Genomic DNA, 22,467 nt, shown 5'->3' on the forward strand with positions numbered 1-22,467 from the left:
GTTGTGCAGCCTTACTCTAGCCACACAGCCCAAGCTTTCCTCTCCCTCCCTAGGATCTTTTAACTTCCTCAGTGGAGATGGGGCGGGCTTGGCACCTACAGCTCGACCTGCCACAAAGAGCTGGTGTGCTTAGACTGACTGTGCCTGGATCCTCCCAAACAATGGGCCCTTACTGGTTGTGGGGGAGGTTGGGAAAAGGGTACCCTTGGTGCTCCTGATTATCCCAGACCAGAAAATAGTTCCTACAACCCTTGGGCATAGTCCTCTTCCTCAGTGCAACATCCCCATCTGAGAAGGGAAAAGTATACAGGTGCTGGTACTGGCCTGGCACACCTATGGGTGCTGTGGACTGCTGGTATGACCAGCAGGTGGCGCCAAAGGGGAGTTGCCTAAATAGGCTGGGGGGGTGGGCTCCATGGTGGCTGGGGGTAGATTCCAGAACTGCCAGGCCACCCTGGGTTCTTAGAGGCATGAATGGACGGAGAGGTTGCCAGTCCCAGCCATCCCAGAGGGCTTGGCAGGCAGACTGCGTTCTCCCACAGGTGACATCATCTTCCTGACCTGGGATCTAGGAAAGTTGACTCCTTAAAGGACAGACAGCTTGCTAAGGCTTTGGGGATCCCATTGTGATCAGGGCAACTTTGGGCTCATCTCTGACTCCGTTTCCTCTCCACTTTACAGATGTGCATAGTCTCTAGTAATTATCTTCCAGATGTCAGGGGTACACTTCCCTCCACCAGTAAGCTCCCTCGTAGCCCAGGTTTGAGATAAAGAAAGAATTTAAATGCCTAGACATGTCCATTTTATTGGTCAGTTGTGAGTGAGTAAGAGCTAAGGCACAATTTGGTTGCCTCCAGCAGTCTGAGGGGCGGGAGGACCCTGAATATGTAAACCATCCTGGGGGCTGAGCCCACTAGCTGCCTTTCGGGCCTGGGGCTGACCATCAGACCCTAGCCCCAGCAGCCCAAAGGCTGTGTTGAAGAGGTTGATGGGAGAGGAGCCATCAGTGATCAAGGTGGATTTCAGACCAAGGGACTGGAGCAGTTTGACCTGGAGGTGAAGAGGAGGAGGGGGAAGGAAAGAAGACAGGGTTAGAAGTTGGTCACTTCTTGCACTTCCAAGTGACCCTCCTGAAACCAACTGATTTGAAGTGTCAGCTCCCCTTCATCCCATCACCCGGCCAGCCTTCCTTGGAAGCATCGGTCACAGACTGACACCCCAGGTATTCACTGTCTCCCCCAAGAGTTCCAGCTCTCTGCTGAGTCTAATACAGAGCCTGATGTTGACACACATGACACTGTGCTCAAGTGACAAATGATAAAAGGACGTCTGCTCACTCCCTCTCCCTGACATTCTAGATGTCATTTCTCTTCTGCCTTCTTAGTTCCAAGGCTGGTCCCAAGACAAACACGCCTCACCAACCTCCCCTAACCCTCACCTGCATCTCTGGCCCGGCCACAGCCAGGTCCCTGATGGTGCTGGGGCCCAGGGCCTCTGTCATCTGCTTGAACTTCTTTGCCTCCACCTCAGCCAGTTGCTGGGCCTTGCTCACTTCCAGCTCCAGCTGAGCCCGGGCATAGACCAGTTCCAGCTCTCGTACTTTCTGGACCCGCTGGAGCTCAGCCTCCTGCAAGGGAAGAAACGTGGCTGGCTTAAGATCATGTGGTCCCTGGGAACTGTCCAGAAAGTCACCCTAGCCAGCGAGCCTGAAGGAACTGAGGCAGAGGGAACACCGCTCTAATCTTTTAGTCAGCAGGGTGTGAATCCTCGCTATGCCACTGCTTAGCTAGTGACGCACAGGCGCTCCTTAATCTGAGCATCAGTGCAGTGGTGCTCATGCCTGTGATCCCAGCTACTTAGGAGGCTGACACAGGAGGATTGCCAGTTTGAGGCCAACTGGGGCCACATAACAAGATCCTGTATGAAAATAAAAAAGGGCTGGGATGTAGCTCAGTGGTAAAACACCGCTGGGTTCAATCTCTGGTACCACACAGACACACAAAAAAGATAAGACCTACCTCAAGGGGATTTCAAGCACAAAATAAGAACATGAATGTAAAGCACATGCTTCACATACTTGGCACAAAGGTGCCAGTGTTTGAGTACTCATCTGCAAAATGGGTATAATAATCTTTACTTTCAAGGAATGGATTAAATGCATTGCTATAGGGCAAAGGTCTTTGTAAAACACAAAGTACTTGAAGAGGGCTTTATATTAGGGTGCTTGGTATCCTGCTTGGCTTCAGGGACCATAATGAATGGGTCTCTTCCAGGTTCCAAGGCCACACCCTTTCACAAGCAGTCCCCAACTCACCGTCTCAATGGCCAAAGCCTGTGCCTTCAGCTTGGCCTGCAGCACGGAGCCTTCGCCCTCAATCCGCGCAGCCTCTGCACGGGACTCGGCTTCAGCCTTGGCAGTCCCGGTGCTCTCTACCGCCATGCTGGAGGGGGAGGCAGAGTCCCATAAAACTCAAAAGAAGGCCCTGACCACTTGGGGCCTTGATTTAGGCCATGCAACATGCTGTTCCATCTCAAACACACCCTGGTGCCCCCACCCACCATTTCCCAAGACCATCCTCCTCTGGTTCTCCACCCACCTCAAAGCTTCAAGCTCCAGGAGTTCTTTGCGAGCTTTTTCAGCTTCTGATTGGTCCAAGATCTTCTGCCTCTCTAGTCGGCCTCGGGCTTCTTGTTCTAGTCTCTGGGCCTCGTGCCTGGATGAGATCAGAGACAGGCTGAGATGCTGGCATGGGGCCACAGCTGGATAGGACTGCCAAGGGCAGAGACTGCCAAGCCTTAGGGAGCCAGGACAGACCCTGACCTCAGAAGGCACTGGACACGCACCTCCACTCAAAATAGCGTGCACGCTGTTCGCATCCCCAGGGTGGCTCTAGACCTGGGGAAGGCAGCATGCTCAGGGCCCCTGCTTCACCCAATATCCCCTCCAGTGGTAAAAACAAGTAAGCAAGGGCGATTTCAGATAGAAACAAGCACCTTGGAGATGGTAAAATGGGTGTCTAGGCAAAGAGGGTGCTACTGCAGTCATGGGAGAAAGAAAAGGAGGCGACCTTCAGACTGAGATCAAGAGGAGGAGCCTGGTTTGAAAATACTCTGGAGGAAGTGCTTTCTAGGCAGTGGAACAGGCTGTGCAAAAGGCTGTTGGGCTGGGCGCAGTGGCACACGGCTGTAATCTCAACTGCTCAGGAGGCTGAGGCAGGAGGATCTCGAGTAAAAAACAGCCTCAGCACTGGCGAGGTGCTAAGCAACTCAGGGAGACCCTGTCTCAAAACAAAATCAAAACAGGGCTGGGATGTGGCTCAGTGGTCGAGTGCCTGGGAGTTCAGTCCCCAGCACACCTCCCCCAAATAAAAGGTGGGGAAAAGCTGCATATGTGGAGACAAGAAGGAAGTCAGTGAGGCTGGAACATTTCCGTCCCCTAGGGAGGCAGGTTGGGAGTTGGGATGCAGGGAGGCCAGACTTGGAAGCCCTTAGAAAGGAATTCATTTGCGGTGCCAGATGGAACCCAGGGCCTCATGCACGCTAGGCAAGCACTCTACTGCTAATCCATACCCCCTGCGCCAGGAGCAAGGTGGGAAGCTAAGGGAGTACACGTGACACCTTAGTCACATTTTTAAGTGGGTCACGTTATCCACAGTGTAAAGAGGTCCTGGAGGACAAGGATGCAGCAGGTGGACATAATGGACTCCATGCTACTCACGCCCTGGGAGTATAAGATGCAGACCCCGGAGAGGCATTCTAGGCAGCTGAGCCCCAGGTGTCACTCACTTGGCTGCTGCCTCCTGGGAGTTGGTGGTGATCTCAATGGCCAGCTGGACACTGCGTTGCAGGGCGTCCCGGGTCCTCTGGTCCACAGGCTCCACCGACTGCACATCCACACTGCTGACTACAAGCCCATTTTGGGGGAAGACGGCTTGGTCCCGGGGCTTGGGCAGGCTCATGCCATCAGAGCCCTTGACTTCTGAGGTCTCAAAGCCAAAGACGGCTGTGCGAATGATGCGAGCCGAGTTCTTATGGAAGTCATCGAAGGTGACGGAGGCCACAGTTCCTCGCACCCGGGAGGCGATGGCCTTACAGGCATCCCCCACAAAATCAGGCACCGAGAAGAGCTTGGCTGCCTCCTGAGGATCATTCCGGTCACTCAATTCAAAGTGCCTATGGACAATGAGGCCCAGAAGAGAAAGCTGTTTTCTTAACCAGGCACAGTGACACAAGCCGGTAATCTCAGTGGCTCAGGAGGCTGAGACAGGAGGATCACACATTCAAAGCCAGCCTCAGCAACTTAGCAAGGCCCTAAGCAACTCAGCAAGATCCTGTGTCTAAATGTCCAAATAAAAAATTAAAAGGGCTGGAGAAGTGGCTCAGTCCCCGCCCGCCCCCCCCCCCAAAAAAAAAAGACTTTCTCTGAGTAGAATTTCAACACTCATCCCCTATAGTGGGCAGGGCCCCTTAGAATAGATAATGCTAACTTGTACCCAGTAAGGTCCCAAGGAACTTACCATGTTTCCATTTAATCTTCTCAGCTACCCTGGTAAGCGGGGATAAACATTCTCCCCATTTTACAGAGGTTAACTCACTCGCCCAAGATCATATAATGTGTGGCAGGAAGGAATTCTGAATCCAGGCAATCTGTCTCTTAATGATTATGCTACAGTGCCCTGGAATATGCCAGAACCATCCACCTCACATGGTACTGGCTACTCTCAGCCAAGAAGTGAGAAACACACACTTGGGAGTTGGTAAGCATTAGTTCTGCAAGTAACTTATCTCACCCTAATTCTAAGGGCTGCCATTGGAACTCTTGTCATATACAGGGACTGTTCCAATTCTCTCAGCACCCTGTCAACAGCCCTGTGATGTAGGTGATGCTGTTACACATAGGTAAGCTGAGGAGAGCACCAAGTGGTTTGCACAGGTCCATAGCTAGGGAGAAGCAGAGCTGGGCTGTGGTTTCAGAACAGGTGCTTTGGCCACATGGTCTGCCCACTCCTGCCTGCTGTATCCCATTGATCTTTTAATAACCTTTCACTTGTGTTGTGTTAAACGCATGTTGGGAGTTTCCCTGTGTTCAGCTACTGGTTCCCCAAGTCCCAGAATGTGAGTGAGCCCACAACTTCCCTGGATTTGCTAATGCCTGGCTTCCTTCTGCACCAGGCATGGAGTCAGGCATTCTGCCCTCATTAGGAGGCATCTCTCTTTCTCAGGGCTCCCCAGGACTGCACCCAGCAGACCCTCACCCAAGACTCCCAGCCCTCACCAGTTGTAGGCGAGCTGCAGCTGCAGTCTGGCATGATCCGCTGTTTCTATGGTGATGACATCTGTAAAGAAGTCAGGTCCCAGCAGCAGACAGAGGGCTCGGCGGGCATGGGGACGTTTGGGCCGCCCCGCCGACAGGGACAACACTGTGAACTGCTCCTCAGGACCCAGGGACACCAGCTCTGGCCCAAAGACCACCCTGAAGGGAGAGCCAGAAGTCAGGTGGGGGGAGAGCCTCCCCTACCACCCCGCAGGCTGGGGCCAGCCGCTCACCGGGCTCTCTTCTCTCTGTAGTCATACACCTGCACGGCTGCGTTGTGAGGGACGCGGTAGCTGACCACACGCGTCTTGTTCCGGGGAGCTGAGGGCTGAAGGGTCTTAGCTGTGTCCTCCTTGCCCCTGTCTGCCAGAGGGTCATGCCTCTTGTTCAACAGCTCCTCCACCCCAGGGGGCAGCTCCTTCTCCCACAGAACTTCATCCTGTGTCAGCATGTAGGTGCTTCCGATCACAGCACGTACCTTGAGAGGTGGGGACAAGCAGAGGTCTTATCAGTGAGGGTTAGAGCCGTCTTGAGCAGAGCCGATCCACCGTGGAGCAACACAGCAGGTCAGCATGGTCCATACAGCAAAGCTTCATCTGGGCAAGCTACTCGAGCCTTTGCTTTGGGTTCTTCATCTGTAAAATGGACATGACAGTGGCCACCTTGTGGGGTCAAGGATCTAACTGCTTCATGTGTCCAGTTCAAACAACACTTGGCATACAGCAAGTGCTTAATATTATTATTCCTGGGATGCTTAGAGGGCATCACAGAGAGATGCAATGCTAGGAAGTACCTCCTCAGATTCTAATGTGCATTTCTAGGTTGGATTCTTAGAAAAAGAGGTTGGAGATGTGGTCCTCAGTCAAACCAAGGTTGAAAGTTTTAGGTGAAGCAGCAAAAAGGAAATCTTTCACTAGCATATGGGCATGGGGGAGGAGGGTATTATTGCTCCCAGGTCACACTCCAGTGAGGTGTTCAAGATAGGACCAGATTTGCAATGGGGCAGAATCCCCATCCCAGTACCAGGCTCATCCCCGCAGTTTGAGGTTTTGGGTTTTTTTTTTTTTTTTGCTACCAGAGATTGAACCCAGGGAGCTCTTTACCCCTAAGCCACATCTCCAGCCCTTTTTAATTTTTGAGACAGGGTCTGACTAAGTTGCTTATAGTCTTGCTAAGTTACTGAGGCTGCCCTCAAACTTGTGATTCTCCTGCCTCAGCCTCCCAAGTTGCTGGGATTACGGGCATGTGCCACCATGCCCGGCTTCAGTTGCAGTTTTGAAGTAAGATATTTTAGACAAGGAAATGGCAAATATTCCATGGAATGCCCTCGAGTCCACCAGCAGCCCACGCAGATGCTATTATAGATATTGTGGCGTCCCCTCCCCCATGCCCACCACCCCTCTCTCCAGCAGCATCAGATGCTTGCTCAGAGGAAGTCACCACCATGGTCACATAGCAGTGACAGCCGCCCATCCCTCAGCAGTTACCCTTCCAGTCTTGACGTCCTGCACATAGATGCCCTCATTCTCGTCCAGAGGGATGGCCTGCCGCTCCTCCACCACCTCCACCTTGGCAGATGGCACATACTCCAGGGGCCCTCGGATGAGCCAGCGGTCCCCTGCCTGGTGGGAGACCTTCTCCTCCTTCTCCCCCTCCTCCAGGGACTGCAGAGCCCTCAGCAGCAGCCCCTGCTGCTCCGACAGCACATACACATCTTGAATGCCTCGCTCCAACCTCTCCCCTGGCTGCAGGAAAAAAGACTTCTCTCCCTGGTGGCGAGACAGGTGAGGAGAGGGTTAGGAGCAGTTGCCACCCAGGGATACAGGTACCTCCAGTGGCACCTCCCCAGCCCTTTGCTATCCTGGGCTTGTGCTGAGTACAGGAGCCCCAAAGCATGCCCCACCCCCACATTATAATACTGTGATGCACTATCTGGACTGTGAGGCTCTTAAGGCTATAGAATCTCACTTAGTCAAACATGTCTCTGAAAGATTCTGTGAACTGTCACACCTGGATCATTACAAGTTAAACTTTTTTTTTTTTATAGCAGGGATTGCACCCTGGGGTGCTTCTTCACTGAGCCACATGCCCAGCCCTTCTTACTTACTTGTTTTGTTTATGTGGTGCTGAGGATCAAACCCAGTGCTTCACATGTGCGAAGTGAGCACTCTACCACTGAGCCACAACTCCAGCCCCCTTTTCATATATTTTTTTTAATTTTAAGACAAAGTCTTGCTAAGTTGGTGAGGCTGATCTCAAACTTGGAATTCTGTTTCAGCTTTCAGAACTGCTGGGATTACAGGCATGCACCACGACCTCACCCAGCTCCAAGTTAAACTGTTTAGAGTTAACCTATTCACAAGAGTTACAAAGCTGGATATGGTGGTGCATGCCTGTAATCTCAGCAATTCAGGAGGCTGAAGCAGGAGGATCACAAATTTCAGGCTAGCCTGGGGCCATTTAAGCAAGATCTTGTCTCAAAATAACAACTAAAAAGGGCTGGAGATAACAGTTCAGGGGTAGAGTGCCCCTGAGTTCAATCCCCAATACCAAAATAATAGATAAATAAAAATAAATAAAATAATGCAATATTCTGGGAACATGGCGGCCTCCTCTGTTTACGCGTTGTCTGGGCTGCATTTACAAGACAGCAGCTGAACCTTTGGGCTTCAATAGCAACCCTGTGCTATAGGCAGAAACTACCTCCTGCACAGCCCTTTAGAGGAAGTGTGCGGTCCCTGGAATCCCCACATAAAGTTCATGGAGCAGGGGAGAAGGGTAAACTGGGATTTGTTTTACACAAGATGATCAAGGTTCCAGAACACAGAAGAGACAGGGTTTCAGGGTCTTCGGGCATGGCGTGGGGGGCAGGATGCAGAACAGGAAGCACGTCCCTGAGGTTCCCTGGAGGCTGCCCGGGTTTCAAATGGGAAGGGTCCTAGGCACACAGAACTAAGTGTGCAAAGGCACCGAGGGTGTTTCTAGATTGTGGAATGAGTGGAAGTCAGAAGCCTCCTGTCACTCAAGAGCACTTACCCTCATAGGACAGGCTCTGGGGAAAAGGAGGAACTCACCTTGATGACCCGCTTTTGTCCCAGCTGGTTCTTGCCATCTGGTCCGACGGGGTCAAGGACCACACAGTAGTTTTGGGGGCCCAGTGTGGTGATGGGCACGACTCCTAGTACTTCCTCATGAACATCGGGCACGTGAGCTGCTGTGTCCTGGACTGTCACCAGCCACTCCTCCCCAGTGCGGCGGGTCACTCCACGCAAGTCCTGGAAGTTCTGCCGAGCCCGGAGGTGCAGGGCTGTCTGCAGAAGGAGACGCTGGGTGTTCAGTAAGTCTCCCTCCAACTTCCTCCTACCACTTCCTTGGGGGATTCTGGGAACACCACTGGCCACTAACTCTGCTCCCAGGTCTGAGTGACTTTTTAACCCTTCCAGATAGCCAAGATAGTCCTCAGTTGATGTGACCTCTGGGGGTTTTATAGTGACCCTAGTAATGTCTTCCTTTCACTGTCACATCGTCTGCTGCTGTTCTCTGCCACTTGGAGCATTCCCTAGCCCAGGGTCCCTTTTCTCATCCCCAGGCCACAAACCTTTTCCGTAAGGATTACAGCATCCACCAAATCCAGAACCTCCTCGAACACTGCTGGGAGATATGCACCCACAGAGCGGACCAGCCATTCTTCTCCTGGTCAAGGGCAGGAGGTCAAGGTCAGAAGTTATGCAGCCTCCCCCAGATGTCTTTTCCACAGCTTAGATAACAGGACAACAGGACTTCAAAGGTGAAGAGAAGTCACTGCCCCCAGGTTCAAAGGCCTGACAGGAGCCCTTGGACTCATTCCTTTCTCCCTCCAGAATTAAAGGAAAAAAAAAAAAAAAACTTCTAGAATGCTCAAGGAGTTGCTACGCGAACACTCTGCTATTCCTTCTCTATGCCCCAAAGACTAAGTTTTTCCCTCCCCTAAAATGGGCAGGAAAAGTGCCTCTATTAGCCAGGCATGGAGGTGCACGCCTGTAATCCCAGCAGCTCAGGAGGCTAAAATAGGAGGATCGGGAGTTCAAAGCCAGCCTCAGCAAAAGCAAGACACTGAGCAACTCAGTGAGACCCTGTCTCTAAATAAAATACAAAATATGGCTGGGGGTGTGGCTCAGTGGTTGAGTAACCCTGAGTTCAATCCCTGGTACCCTGGTGAGTTGTGGGTATCCTTTTGTTTCCTGGAGCAGCAAGGACACCCAAGCTTCAGCCTTGCCCCATCTGGTCACATATCCTGGGCAAGTCACCGGACCTCTGTGCCTCAGCCTTGCCATATGTAAAATGGAAAAGTAACATCTCAAGATTGTTGGAGGACTCAATAAGCCACAATTTGTAAAGCATTTTGATCCACATCCCGCAATGCACTTGGCTGCATTTGTTCACTGTATTTGAACCTCTGCATTGTTGATCCAGAATCAGATAAGACCTGGCCACTGCCCACAGCTCATGGTGAAGGGTGGGAGAGGGAAAGGCCACGCCCATGTGCTTATGATCACAGGATCAGGGCTGGGGCAGAGCCAGCGCTGGACAGCCCTCCACAGTTCTCAAGAAATACCGAGGGCTGGAGATGTGGCTCAAGTGGTAACGTGCTCGCCTGGCATGCGCGTGGCGCTGGGTTCGATCCTCAGCACCACATAAAAATAAAAAATAAAGACGTTATGTCCACTGAAAACTGAAAAATAAATATTTAAAAATTCTCTCTTTTCTCTCTCATTAAAAAAAAAATACAGAAACACCAGAGTTTTGTAAAAATGAACTCAGTTACTATGCATAGCTATGATGCTCTACTGAAAAAAGGGTGTGTTTTTTTCTGGTGCTGGGAATCAAACCCAGGGCCTTGAGCACACAAGGCAAGCACTCTACCGACTGAGCTGTAGCCCAGCCCTTAAAAATAAAGAGAAACCAGGGAAGCACTGCCCTCTGGCTACAAGTGGCTTTCCTGCCTCCCCTGCAAGCAAAGTCCCTCCTGCCCACCCACCATCAGTGTCCCTTGGGGTCCCCACCTGTCACCCTCTCCTTGCCATCCCGGTCCAAGCACTCCTTGCGGGCCCTCAGCCTCAGTGCCTGATTCTGTCTGATGACAGTAGCCTGAATGATCTCCACAACCTCCACCTCCTTCCGGGGGATGTACGTGCCTGAGAAAGGGGAGATGGAACAGAAGCTGAGGATAGAAGAGGTCAGGGCGATGGTGGGAAGGCAAGACCCTGACCCCAACCAAAGACCCTGACCTCTCCCAATGGAGAGTTAACTCACCCGGTCCCTCAAATAGCCATTCGTCTCCTGCTACTATCTTGTATCCATCCTTATCCTCAAAGTCCAGCAGCGCCTTAAGATGCAGGGCAGTGTTGGGCAGGACCACTTGCAGTGGTGTGATGTCCTAGTGGGGGAAGAAGAGGCCAGGGGCACTCAGTGCTATGACCTTGAGGGTTAAACCTGATAGTATGAAGGTCAGAACCTATGGCATCAATCTTTATATGTCCCAAAATAAGAACCAGGTGGAATACCCAAGGTAGAGGTGGTCCCAAGGACATCTGATCTGAAGAACTAAAGGATGGAGTAGATCAAGTAGGAGGATACTGTCATTGATGAGCTCAGGAGTTGTTTAGAGCTAATAATCTAAGAGGGATATTAAGTAGAAGGCTTGAGATGTGTTAGAAATATCTGGGAAGCTGAATCAATGAAATTTCCTAGTTTGTTGTTCACCGGTGCTCTCTAGGGATTATATGAAGGTGGGAAGATATAAACCATTATAACATTAACAAGCAAGTTTTAAGCATGGTTTTGCCTCATGGTTATAAGATAGTTATTGGTGTTCCAATCATCACATCTTCTTCAGATAAGAAGGCAAAAAAAGTAGATGCACCTTCTAAAAATTTGTAGAAATGTCTCCACAAACATGAATTCATTTGATATTTGACAATGTTCTGAGAGAGAGAGGAAAGGAAAAAAAAAAGGATCACAGACATTAGGAGACACATTCAAGGTTACACAGCTAGTAAAGAATGGAATCAAGACTTGAATCCTAGGGAATCTTGCCTGCTCTCCTGACTCCAACTAAACTGGCCCTGGGCTGTGGAAGATGGAGTAACCACTCTGCCCTCTGGCCACACACTGGCTAGAGTCTCCCTTTCCCTGTTCACCTCCCATACACAGGATACTCTGGTCATCGTGACTGAGGACACAGCCTCTGTCTTCATGAAGTTTCAGTTCCAGCAGGGAGATAAGGCAGGACTATTCTCCCCAGACTGCAGATGTCAGGGAGGGTGGTTCTGCAGAAACTCACTTGAAGGAGAAGTTTGGGAAAGCCCTTTGAACTGGGGCTTAATGGAGGAACGGGCTCTTTTTTTTTTTCTTTTGGTACTGAGAACTGAACCCAGGGGAGTTTTCCCACTGAACCACATCCCCAGTCCTTTTTATATTTTATTTTTATTTTGAGACAGGGTCTCATTAAGTTGCTGAGGGTCTTGCTAAATTGCTGTGGCTGGCTTTGAACTTGCGATCTTCCTGCCTCAATCTTCTGAGTTGCTGGGATATCCAGCTAAGAAGTTAGATGGAAAGGAGAGAGAAGTGAGAGGTGAGAAGAGCCTCAGGAGATAGAGGATGGGTTGGGCTCCATCACGTCCACTTGATGGAGGGGAAGCTCCCCAAGGCTCCAAAGTGGAGACAGGAGAGGAGGGTAGGCTGGGGACACAGAGGAGGAAGCAGAGGGCTGGCAAGGCGAGTAGAAGGATGGTGAGTCAATTCTGCCCTGGTGAGAACCAGCAAATGTCCCTCCCAGCCCTTCCCACTGTCCCCTCAGAAGACAGTGCAGAGCCCTAGGACAGGCAGAGTGGGGGATGGGGAAGCAAGCCAAGTACCTTTTCCAGCACTTCCCCTGGGTACAAGGGAAAGGGGTCCTGGGCCAACCGGATCTCTTGGTCAGCGTGGCGAAGCCGTACTTGCCCTGTGACATCAAACAGCACGGAGCCCTGGGCATCCCGGGACACAGGGTTGGTCACTGTGCAGTAGTGGCGTGGGGGGACTGTTACCATGCGCACGGGGGCAAACAGCACCCTGTTAGAAGGCGAGAAGGGGTGTGAAGACTCAGGTCCCCGTTCCCAGAGGAGACAGCAAACAGGAGAAAGCTCCCTGCCACCCAAGTTTGTGAACAGGGCAGAGACCAATGCGCCCTTCTTGGCCCTGAGGGCCCCACACCAACCTTTCATTATCCTGCCGGATGTAGGTCTTTGGCCCGATCTCCACCCGGGACACGTTGCTGTTCTGGTCCAGTACATGGATGTAGTGGTATGGGGGGATGCGGATGATGGATTCTTCAGTTGCCATGGTGACTCCTAAGCACAGGGCTATGACAGATGGGAAGAAGACACAGGATAAGCACAGGGGACCTGGGATGAGGCAGGCCCCAGTCTAAAGATGGCCTATGGGTGGCCCTTCATTTTTAAGCTCAAATGACGTCTCCCATTTCCTGTCCCCACTCCCACGTCCCCTTTGTTTTTCCCACCCAGGACACCAGAGCCCATCCACAAAAGGTTAGATCAAAAGGTTCCCCTCTAGGTGCACAGAGTTAGAGCTACCTCCAGCTGGAAGTGTAGATCCGTCTATGGGGACAGCGATGTAGCCTCTCCCAGCACACAGTGGGAAGCAGCCACTCTGCAGGGCGCTCTGGCTCCTCCAGAGGCAGGCAGCTTTTATTTCAGGGGATCCCAAAGGCCAGGCAATATAAAGTGTTAGCCCGCGGCCAAAGAATATCTGCATGATCTTTTTCTGCCCCCTCCCCTTCCTTGAGCGTTAAGCAATCCTGGGGTGAACAGGTGAGACGTGATCCACCAGGGAAGGGATCCCTGACCGAATTGATGCTCCCATAGAATCACCCAGATTGGTAACAGCCAGTCATTCTAGTGTTTGCCTCTAGTTCCCTTTCTGGTCTGTTGTCACCCTGTTGTTATGGGATCGGGGAAGGGAAAAGGGGGCAAATAATTTTTGTATTCCACCCACCCCAGGCTACCTGCCTCCATATCTGGGTAGTTTCATCCAGAGGCTGGCCTGTTCAGGAACATCACACACATGACCTAATGCCCATCCCTACATCCGGCATCCCTTGGACTCTGGACATGTTTTTATGAGTCAGCAAAGGAAATCAAGTTTACTATGCAACTCTAAGCCTTGTCCTTAGATTACAGTCAGATTTTTTTCCTTCTTCTGTTTGCTTTTTTTTGGGGGGCGTGGATATTGGGGGGTAGGTAATAGACGTGAGCCTTGGGAACATGAGGTTTAGGGGATAATTCTATAAACTGGGTCTATCATGCTAACCCCACATGCTTTCTTTCAAAAAGTAAACTACCCACCTAGCTTAAGAAATGCTACATTCCTCACGAAATACCTGTGATCTGCAGGAAGAATGCTGAACACAGTTACCCTGGGGAAAGGACACTTTTGTGACCCTTACACAGACCAGATCCCTGAACTCAGTGAGATAAGGATAATTCCCCCTAACTGGTTCCAATTACAACTGGTCAGTGTGGGCATAGCTCACTCAAAGTTGCCTCTAGATCTTTAGCAGGTCATTAAAATGTAAAATCTCCCCTCTAAAGGTAAGACCATACAAAGTATGGACATCTGGTGCAATCCTGCCTTCCCTGGGGCCCCCATTAAAATTGGTGGGCGGCAGGGGTATGTCATTCTCCTGAGAGGACCCCCACTCTCTTGAGAGCATGCCCCCTTTTACCTTTTCCTATCCCTTCTAATAAGCTCCTGCTTGTTACTCTGAGCAACGTGTCTGAAATCATACATACAACAGGGCCCTGAATTCCACCCTGATATCACAGAGCAAAGACTCGCCATTCCTGAGATGATCCCAGGAATGGCGAGTCTTTGCTCTCTGATATCAGGGTCGAATCCAGGGCCCTGTTTGTAAGTACTCTACTGCTGAGCCGCACCCTCAGCCACCACATATTTCTGAAGTCACCACCAAAAGGAGTGGTTCTTCATTTATTCACTCAGGCAGTTTTCCATTTGGGGAACAATGAAAGTAAGATGGTTTTGAGTGGTTTCTCACAGGACAAATAGGCAGAAGCCCAGAAATTACAGAATCAAAACTGGAAGAGAGACCTGAGAGAACAGTTTTACTTGATTTTAGCTGGGCATGGTGGCACATGCCCATAATCCCAATAACTCAGGAGGCTGAGGCAGGCAGATTGCAGTTTGAGGCCAGCCTCAGCAGCACAGTGAGATACTATCTCAAAAAATAGAAAGGACTGGGGTGAAGACCACCCCTGGTTTCAATCCCCAGTATAAAACCAAAATAAGACAAAAGCCCCAAACCAAATCATGAAATTTTACAAGCTCTGAATTCCTGCTTTTCTTAATGCTTTTGAGACCAGAAACACAACATCCACATTTCCAGGTGGCAAAGTTGGCAAGAGCCAAGTAGCAAGTACACCCCTGTTCTTTCTTTTGGTGGTATTGGGAACTGAACCCAGGGTGCTCTACCACTAAGCTACATCCCCAGTTCCCAGTCTTTTTGTTTTTTGTGTTTTTTTTGGAAATGCTAAGTCACTGAGGGTCTCTCTCTAATTTGTTGAGGCTGGCCTTGAACTTGTGATTCTCCTGCCTCAGCCTCCCCGAGTTCCTGGATTACAGACTTGCACCAGCATGATTGGCAAGCTGTACCCTTTCAATGAGACACAAAATTTTCTGCTCACCCCAGTCCCTGGCACTTCATATTATCTTACACCTGAGCAGCTGCATGCATATCAGCTCCCTGGCTCCTATTTACAATGCATTAACTCGGGCAAGGGTTGTGGCTCAGAGGTAGAGAGCTCGCCTAGCATGCGTGAGGCACTGGGTTCAATCCTCAGCACCACATACAAAAATAAAATAAAGATATTATGTCCACCTATAACTAAAAATAAATATTTTTAAAAAATCCTTTAACTCAGCATTATCAATAGAACTTTCTACTATTCTAAATCTGCTCTGTCTTTGGACTAATCACATGTGACAACTGAATACTTGAAATGTGGCTAATTTTATCTGCTGGGTGTAGTAGTGCATGCCTGTAATCTCAAGGACTCTGGAGATTGAGGCAGGAGGATCCCAAGTTTGAGACCAGTCTCAGGAAATTAGGGAGACCCTAAGCAACTTAGTCAGATCCTGTCTCAAAAAATAAAAGGGGCTGAGGGTGTGGCTCAGTGGTAAAGCATGGGTCTGGCATGTATCAGAGCCCTGGTACTCCCCGGCCATTTTGTTTTTATACTGGGGTTTGAACCCAGGGGTGCTTAACCAATGAGCCACATCCCCAGCCCTTTTAATTTCATTTTTTATTTTGAGACAGGGCTTTCCTTGCTAAGTTGCTGAGGCTGGTCTCCAACTTGTAATCCTGTGATTATAGGTGTGTGCCACCATGCCCAGCCCCTCAAATTTTTTAAAATATTAAATATAAAAATGAGGCTAGCTGATCCTATAATGAACAGTATGGCTTTAAGCAGTTGAGACCCAGATAGAGTCAATGAGTCACTCAGGGCCACAAAACAAGTTAGTGATACTATCAGCATTAGATGGATTTCTGGTCCTTTCTTCCTCAAAAGGTGCAGTGGGACATGAATTCAGACTGCCTGGGGTTACAACTTGTTGCCTGCCTCATCCATTTCCTGCTGGTCTTATCTCCCATTTCTCCCAGCTGGTGGCTTTCCACATCACATGGTGGTTACCCTGCTACTTAATCTTTTCTTTTTTGGTACTGGAAATGTAACCCAGGGGCACTTTACCATTGAGCCCAAATCCCCAACCCATTTTTGCTTTTTATTTTGAGATGGGGTCTCACTAAGTTACTAAGGCTGGCCTCAAACTTGGGATCTTCCTGCCTCAGCCTCCTGAGCTGCTGGGATTACAGGCATGTGCCACTGTGCTGGGCTTCTCATTCTTTTATCTTGTAATTTTGTATGGAATATGACTTTGATACTTTCTCTGGCTCATTTTTACTTGATGTTAATTTCCCTAACTTGTAGGAAGGTGGTTTTTTCAACTTCAGGGCTCTCTTTCCTGTGTTTGGAGAACCAGGGGCTCCATTTTCAATCTCTTGGCCCTGTTCTCCAACGGGCTCTTATTCGAGCCTTCTTTGCTTTCTCTTGCTCGTTCTGCTAGGCTTTGCTTCCATTTTCTAGTTGTTCTACAACATGATCTGGGCCCTACCCTGGAAGGACTCCTTGCAGGAATCCACCAGCTAGCACTGCCTGGACCCTGGACCCTGGATGGTGGCTCTAATCCCTTATTCAATGGGTGACCTTATGTGAGTCCCTTTGACCTCCCTGAACCAGCTTCCTTGCCTACAAAAAGTGGACAGATAATAGCCTCTTATTTCAGCATCCTGAGATTAAGTTTATATACAAAGTGCTCAGAGCAGCTCCAGGTTCTCCTTAAGCACGGAGTATTTTGCTGTGGAGGGACAGTGTCCAAGGCCCAATTTCCCTACCCAGCACCACAGGTCCCTTCTCCACCTGGCATTCTGGCCTAACCCACACTTGTTTGCTGACTAGGAAAGTGACAAGTCTTGTGTCACCCCAGCTGCAGGACTAGAGGCATAGCAAAGTAGGGGCTTCTGACAGCCAGGTGAAGCTTTCCCAGGGACTGCTTTGCCAGGATCTCTGCAGGGTGGAATCATGGCCAGGAAATCAGATGGGGCAAGAGGAAGTGCTCCGGCTGTAGGCACGGAGGTGCGGCAGGGTTCTGAGGCCCCACAGGGAAGATTTGAACTCTAGAAGGCCACATAGGCTGGAAGCAGGCTGTGGAAGCAGCCTCGATTGGCTCCTTATTGGGCCATCTCCCCCTCCCCGAGGGCTGAGGCCTCTTCACCATCTGCCACTCCAGCTGGGCCCAGTCAGGGGGGCCAGAGCCTCGCCCAGCTCAGTGACTCAGCGAGAGTCCTCCTCATAGCTGATCATGCTGGGCTCCTGCCTCACTGGGAGAACAAGCCTGGGCTTCAGTACCCTCAGGCCCCCATCTTATCCCTGACCACCTCACCTGCCCTAAAACTGCCTTTCACCTAGACTGCTTGCCAAATTCTCTCAGAGCAGGTCTTGACATTATACTATGCCTGCGATCACATTTGTGACAAGTCTCAGATTTAGACTTTTGTGGCTTACCAGATGACATGCACAACACGTTAGAGCATTTTATATCCAATATATCAGGGCCCTCAAAAGTTAATGGTAGGTTGGGCGCAATGGTGCATGCCTGTAATCACAAAGGCTCAAGAACCTGAGGCAGGAGGATCATGAGTTCAGGGCCACCCTCAGCAACTTAGCAAGGCCCTAAGCAACTTAGCAAGAACTTAAGTCAAAATAAAAAAATTAAAAAGGGGTGAGGGAGCTGGGGTTGTGGCTCAACAGTAGAGCGCTTGCCTAGCACGAGTGAGGCCTAGATTCAATCGTCAGCACCACATAAAAATAAATGAATAAAATAAAGTCATTGTGTCCAACTACAACTAAAAAATAAACATAAAATGGGGGAGGGCCTGGGGATATGGATCAGTGGTTAAGCACCCCCAGGTTCAATCCCTGATACAAAAAAAAAAAAAAAAGGTCAATGGTGAAGGATGGTGTTGGCTTTTGGAAGGTCTAGATTTCAGGCCTGGTCCTACCTCCCCAGATCTACTCCCCCACCCATCTCCCTTCAGTCCCTTTGAGACCTGTCCCCTAGTTGGCTGGGTGGGGGGTATGGAGAACATGCCCAGCCTGGTCTGACCACAAGTGCCTCAAATGTCATGAGGTTTTCTGAAACAGCCAACATTCACCTGAAGTCTCAGAGACCACTGTTCCCCTAACACAACACAGATAATGGATGTCAGGATGGAGGGGCAGAGAACTAAACAGCCTGTCCTGTCTTCAGCTGAAGTTGGGTTCATCCTCTATTTTTAAAAGGGGTTCCTGGGCTGGGGAGTAGCTCAGTAGTAGAGCACTTGCCTAGCATGTGCAAGGCCTAGGCTTGAATCCCCAGCACTGTGAAGACAAAATAAAACAGAGGGGCTCGTGATCCCAAGCTCCTATCTTTAAAATAATACCAGGCTTCAGCCAAAATTAAAGAGTCCTGAATCCCTACTTATCAGGGGCCTTCAGAATCACCTGGTAGATGCAGTAAATTGGAAACAGCAGATGCCCAAGTTGTGTATGTGGTGTGCAGTGAGCGAGTGGCAGAGCACCAACTAAAAGCTTAATAGTGATGCAGAATCTTGTCCCCATCCCCTAACTGTAGAATCAACCATCATTTTTACAAGATTCTCCGAGGATTTGGGCACACTGCAAAGTATGGGAAGAGCAGGTGCATAGCAGCCACACCCAACCCAGGCTGCACAGGAGAGGTACCTGGAGATCTTCTAAAGCCACCCATTTCTGGGCTGGGGAAGGGTCCAAGCACTGGTTCTAATATATAGTCAGGACTGAGGATGAGTGGGGAAAGTGTCAATCTGGCAGGTTCTGGCATCACCAGCACGATCTTGGGTCACCTACTAGCACCTGAGCCTTGCTCTGCTCAACTGTGAAGTGGGAATAAATGATGCTTCCTGAAGCTTCAAGCATTAATTAGAGAGAAGGAAGTCTGGAATGCATAGTAGAAGCTCAACAAACAGCTAGGAGCAAGAGTGAACCTGAGATCAAATCAGAATGCTCCTGGAGGGCAGGGAATTTCATTTATTCTCCTTCAGCCCTTCCCCTGTCCCAGCTCTAAGCAGCCCCTTTGTCCCCACTCCTAGGGTCTCTATCCAAGTAGGCCTGAAGTTGGAGGTGAGGATGGTCACCCCAGCTCTGGCACTCGATCTCCATCAACCTTAGGTTTAGAAAAGTGTGTGAAGTTCAGTTTAAACAGGAATTTTTTTTTTTTTGGTCAATGGAGTTTGCCTTCATGATTCTGAGTTAAACATTCTATTTTATGAGTCACATGACTCCGAAATTGCAGAGAGCTTGTTTTTCATTTGGTGGTTTCCCGGTTTACCAAAACCATTTCCTGCTTTAGGGGACTATTAATGGGAATTGAAAATGTGTGGCTGAAGTCAAATCATTTTAAAATTTTTTGGTGGCAACGTCTTGGAAGCTTTTCTTCTTAAGAAAACCCTCCCTGAGATCTAACCCACTTTGGGGGAAGTGGAGTAGCTCAGTGGCCTCAAGGGGGGCAGAGCAGTTCTACCAGCCCCAAACCCTACTCCTTTGATCTCCTGGATGCTGCCAATAAAAGCCAATCACTGAAGATAAGGATTGTAATCTAGAAGTGACCCAGAAACCAGGATTCAGACTCTAAGCTAGATCAATATTTTCTTTTTTGGGGGGGTGGGGTGGGGTGGGGATTGAACCCAGGTATGCTTAACCACTGACCAACATCCCCAACCCTTTTTTATTTTGAGACAATCTCACTAAGTTGCTGAGGCTGGCTTCAAACTTGCCATCCTCCTGCCTCAGCCTCCTGAGTCACTGGGATTATAAGGCTGCACCACCCTGTAATAAACAGCCTGTCCTGAACCCACCTTCAGCTGGGTAATAAACAGCCTGTCCTGAACCCACCTTCAGAATCCCCAACTTGTATTTGAGAAAAGTACCCTCACATAATAGCTCTTAACTTCAATCCTGGTACAGGTTAGGTTTGCAGTAAGTTAAGTGCCTTTAATCAACTCATTTTTCCTTCCTAAGAACTTGGAAGTTATGGAACTTGCTCAGGATCACACAGCTCTCAAAGGCTGGAGTCAGAATTCCATCTGGGGCATTGTGACCAGAGGACTCTGGTTTTCCAGGCAGAAGCATGAAGATTTGAATCCTACATTGAGGACTTAAGAGCCTGGGTGCTTCCCAGGAAATAGTGCGAGGGGGGGGGTTCATAAGTGAGCATTTTCTTGAGTGCAGGCAGGATCAATGCCCACTTCTGCTCCTTCAGAACCTGAGAGAGCAACACCAAACAAGAAGGCCTGAGCACCCCGTTTCCTTAGAGCCCTGAGGTCGTCTCTAGGCTATCCACTCAAGGTTACAGAGAACTGTCCTAACCAAACAGCCCCACCCCAGGGCAGGCCAGGTGCTCTGTGTGCCAAAGGCTGTTCACAAGTGGGAGTTTCCAGGGAGAAGCACCAGGCACACACCACAGGACATATCTTTCCCCCATATCCCAGGGGTTTCCCCCAAGCAGAGTACACAGGGGACATGTGTCAACTGCCACCACCACCCCCTCCTCTGCTCTAGAGTAACAGCTCCAAGATCCCCAGAATCACAGGCTGCTGGGTCCAACTGAGCTTTCTATTTTTCACTTCCTCCTCCTCAAGAGAAGAGAGCCTCTCTTACCAACTCCACCTTTTGGAAACCAAGCCCACCTTAAGATCACTCTGGGGCTGGGGATGTGGCTCAAGCGGTAGCGCGCTCGCCTGGCATGCGTGCGGCCCGGGTTCGAGCCTCAGGCCCCGGGTTCGATAGAGGTTTGATCCTCAGCACCACATACAAACAAGGATGTTGTGTCTGCCAAAAAACTAAAAGATAAATATTAAAAAAAAAAGATCACTCTGCCCATGATCTGTCTAGTGATTGGCCAAGCCTCACCACTTGCACAGCCCTGCAAAGGCAGTAGGAAAGCCTAACATTTGGCAGAGTTAAGGAACCTTCAACGGGGACAAATCACATTCTAGGAACTTGAAGGGACAGGCCAGAACCCAGGTCCCTACAGGGTGAAGGATGAGGGCAGCCAAACCAGTCTAGCTCCAAGATAGAGTCTGAATGGACCCTCATATTTGCATGTGTGTGGGGGTGGGGTGGTGAGGGTGGAAGAAACCCAGGCCCTTGTGCATGCTAGGCAAGTGCTCTACCCCAGAGGTACAGCCCCAGTCCCTACCTTTTAAGAGAGTGTGTATGTGGGGGGGCGGGGCGGGGGGTGTCTCACTATGTTGCCTAGGCTGGCCCTGAACTCTGGGACCACAGCTACATACCACTGTGTCTAGTAAGGTCCCCATCTTACTTTGGGAGAGACTTCTTACTGAAGTCAGAGAGAGGCCTGAGATTTGAAGAGTGGGAGTGGCGGCCCTAATCTACCTATACTCCAAAACGCAGCAAACTCCAACAAACAAAACCTCCCAAAGCAGCCTCCTTGCTCCTTTCTTCCCCGGGTTCAGGGAGGTCTTAGCTACCCCAGCAAAAGGCCCAAGAAAGCAGGACAGGGTCAAAGAGAGCCTTGGAAGGGACAGATACCCACCACTGGTTTGGGGGCCAGTGTGATGTACTCACATCTACAAGCCAGGCTAGCAGCAGCACCCTCAGATCAGGAAACTCTCTCACAGTCCAGGGAGCACTTCCCGGCTGCGGAGGGTAGGGCAGGGCAGGGCTGGGCTGGGCTGGACGAGGGAGGTGGGGCAGGGGCGGGGCTTGGATGTTTAAAGGGCCCCTGCCAAGGGGCTCATTTTCTCCTTGGAGCTACTTTGGCTACAGCTCGTCGCACCATAGTTCATTCCACACAGGAATTTCTGCCTTAGAGCCAGCTGGCGGCACTGGAATGAGACTAGGAGGATCAGAAGGCCCGAGATAGGAGGGCAGATGGTGACTGAGTTCTCCTCTACCGCATGTGGCTTTCATTGTCCAATCTGGGTGAATAAGATTCTACCTTTCTGCTCAAGTGTGGCCAACTGTTTGGGCTCTAGCTGCAGCCCCCTCGAGAGAAGGTAAGTTTGCATATTTTATTTTAGATTCAGAAAATTTCACCCAAGTTTCCAAATAGACATTCAACCCAATATACACACATGCATGCGCGCCCACACGGGCACACATACACACACACACACACACACACACACACACACCCTCTTTCCTGCTGAAAAACTGATGTGACTCCATTTTTGAAAATAAATAAATAACAGCAGCTTCTACCTCAAAGCCTGTCCTAAGGAAGGGGACGTGACCCTTGTCCTTGGAAAAACCCACAGAGCACTCCTAGGCACATACCCACCCTGCTGAGTTGTTTGTGTACAAATAACAGGAGAAATCTGTGGTGCCAGGTGTCCCTGACTCAGTTAAGCTAGGTGAGGACCCATAGCAACCCCCTAAGGACTTCCAGTCAGCATGAGTCAGGGAAAATACCTGGGATGCCAGATGAACCCCCCCACC

At 50.2% G+C, this 22,467-nt stretch overlaps 1 protein-coding gene across 4 annotated transcripts; it reads right to left on the reverse strand.

The window, feature by feature from the left end:
• Positions 1-785: 785 nt before the first annotated feature.
• LOC124099557 (major vault protein) lies at positions 786-21,717 on the reverse strand. 4 transcript variants are annotated; one of them, XM_046454718.2, is made up of 15 exons: positions 21,595-21,717; positions 12,552-12,696; positions 12,211-12,406; positions 10,607-10,730; positions 10,357-10,488; positions 8,913-9,007; positions 8,389-8,625; positions 6,802-7,083; positions 5,548-5,792; positions 5,276-5,473; positions 3,787-4,173; positions 2,598-2,714; positions 2,315-2,441; positions 1,439-1,627; positions 786-1,050 (listed from the first exon to the last, which is right to left on the reverse strand). In XM_046454718.2, the coding sequence occupies exons 2-15, from the start codon at positions 12,674-12,676 to the stop codon at positions 832-834; spliced, it is 2,673 nt and encodes an 890-aa protein (XP_046310674.1). In that variant the 5' UTR covers positions 12,677-12,696; positions 21,595-21,717; the 3' UTR covers positions 786-831. The 4 variants fall into 4 exon arrangements, with proteins under 4 accessions (XP_046310674.1, XP_046310675.1, XP_046310677.1 ...); XM_046454719.2 differs by having other exon boundaries at positions 21,563-21,679; XM_046454721.2 differs by lacking the exon at positions 21,595-21,717 and adding an exon at positions 20,694-20,846.
• Positions 21,718-22,467: the final 750 nt, after the last annotated feature.

This window comes from Marmota monax, unplaced genomic scaffold, assembly GCF_021218885.2.
Source record: "Marmota monax isolate L192 unplaced genomic scaffold, Marmota_monax_Labrador192_F-V1.1 WCK01_AAM20220418_F8-fsc00086, whole genome shotgun sequence".
Lineage (NCBI taxonomy): Eukaryota > Metazoa > Chordata > Mammalia > Rodentia > Sciuridae > Marmota > Marmota monax.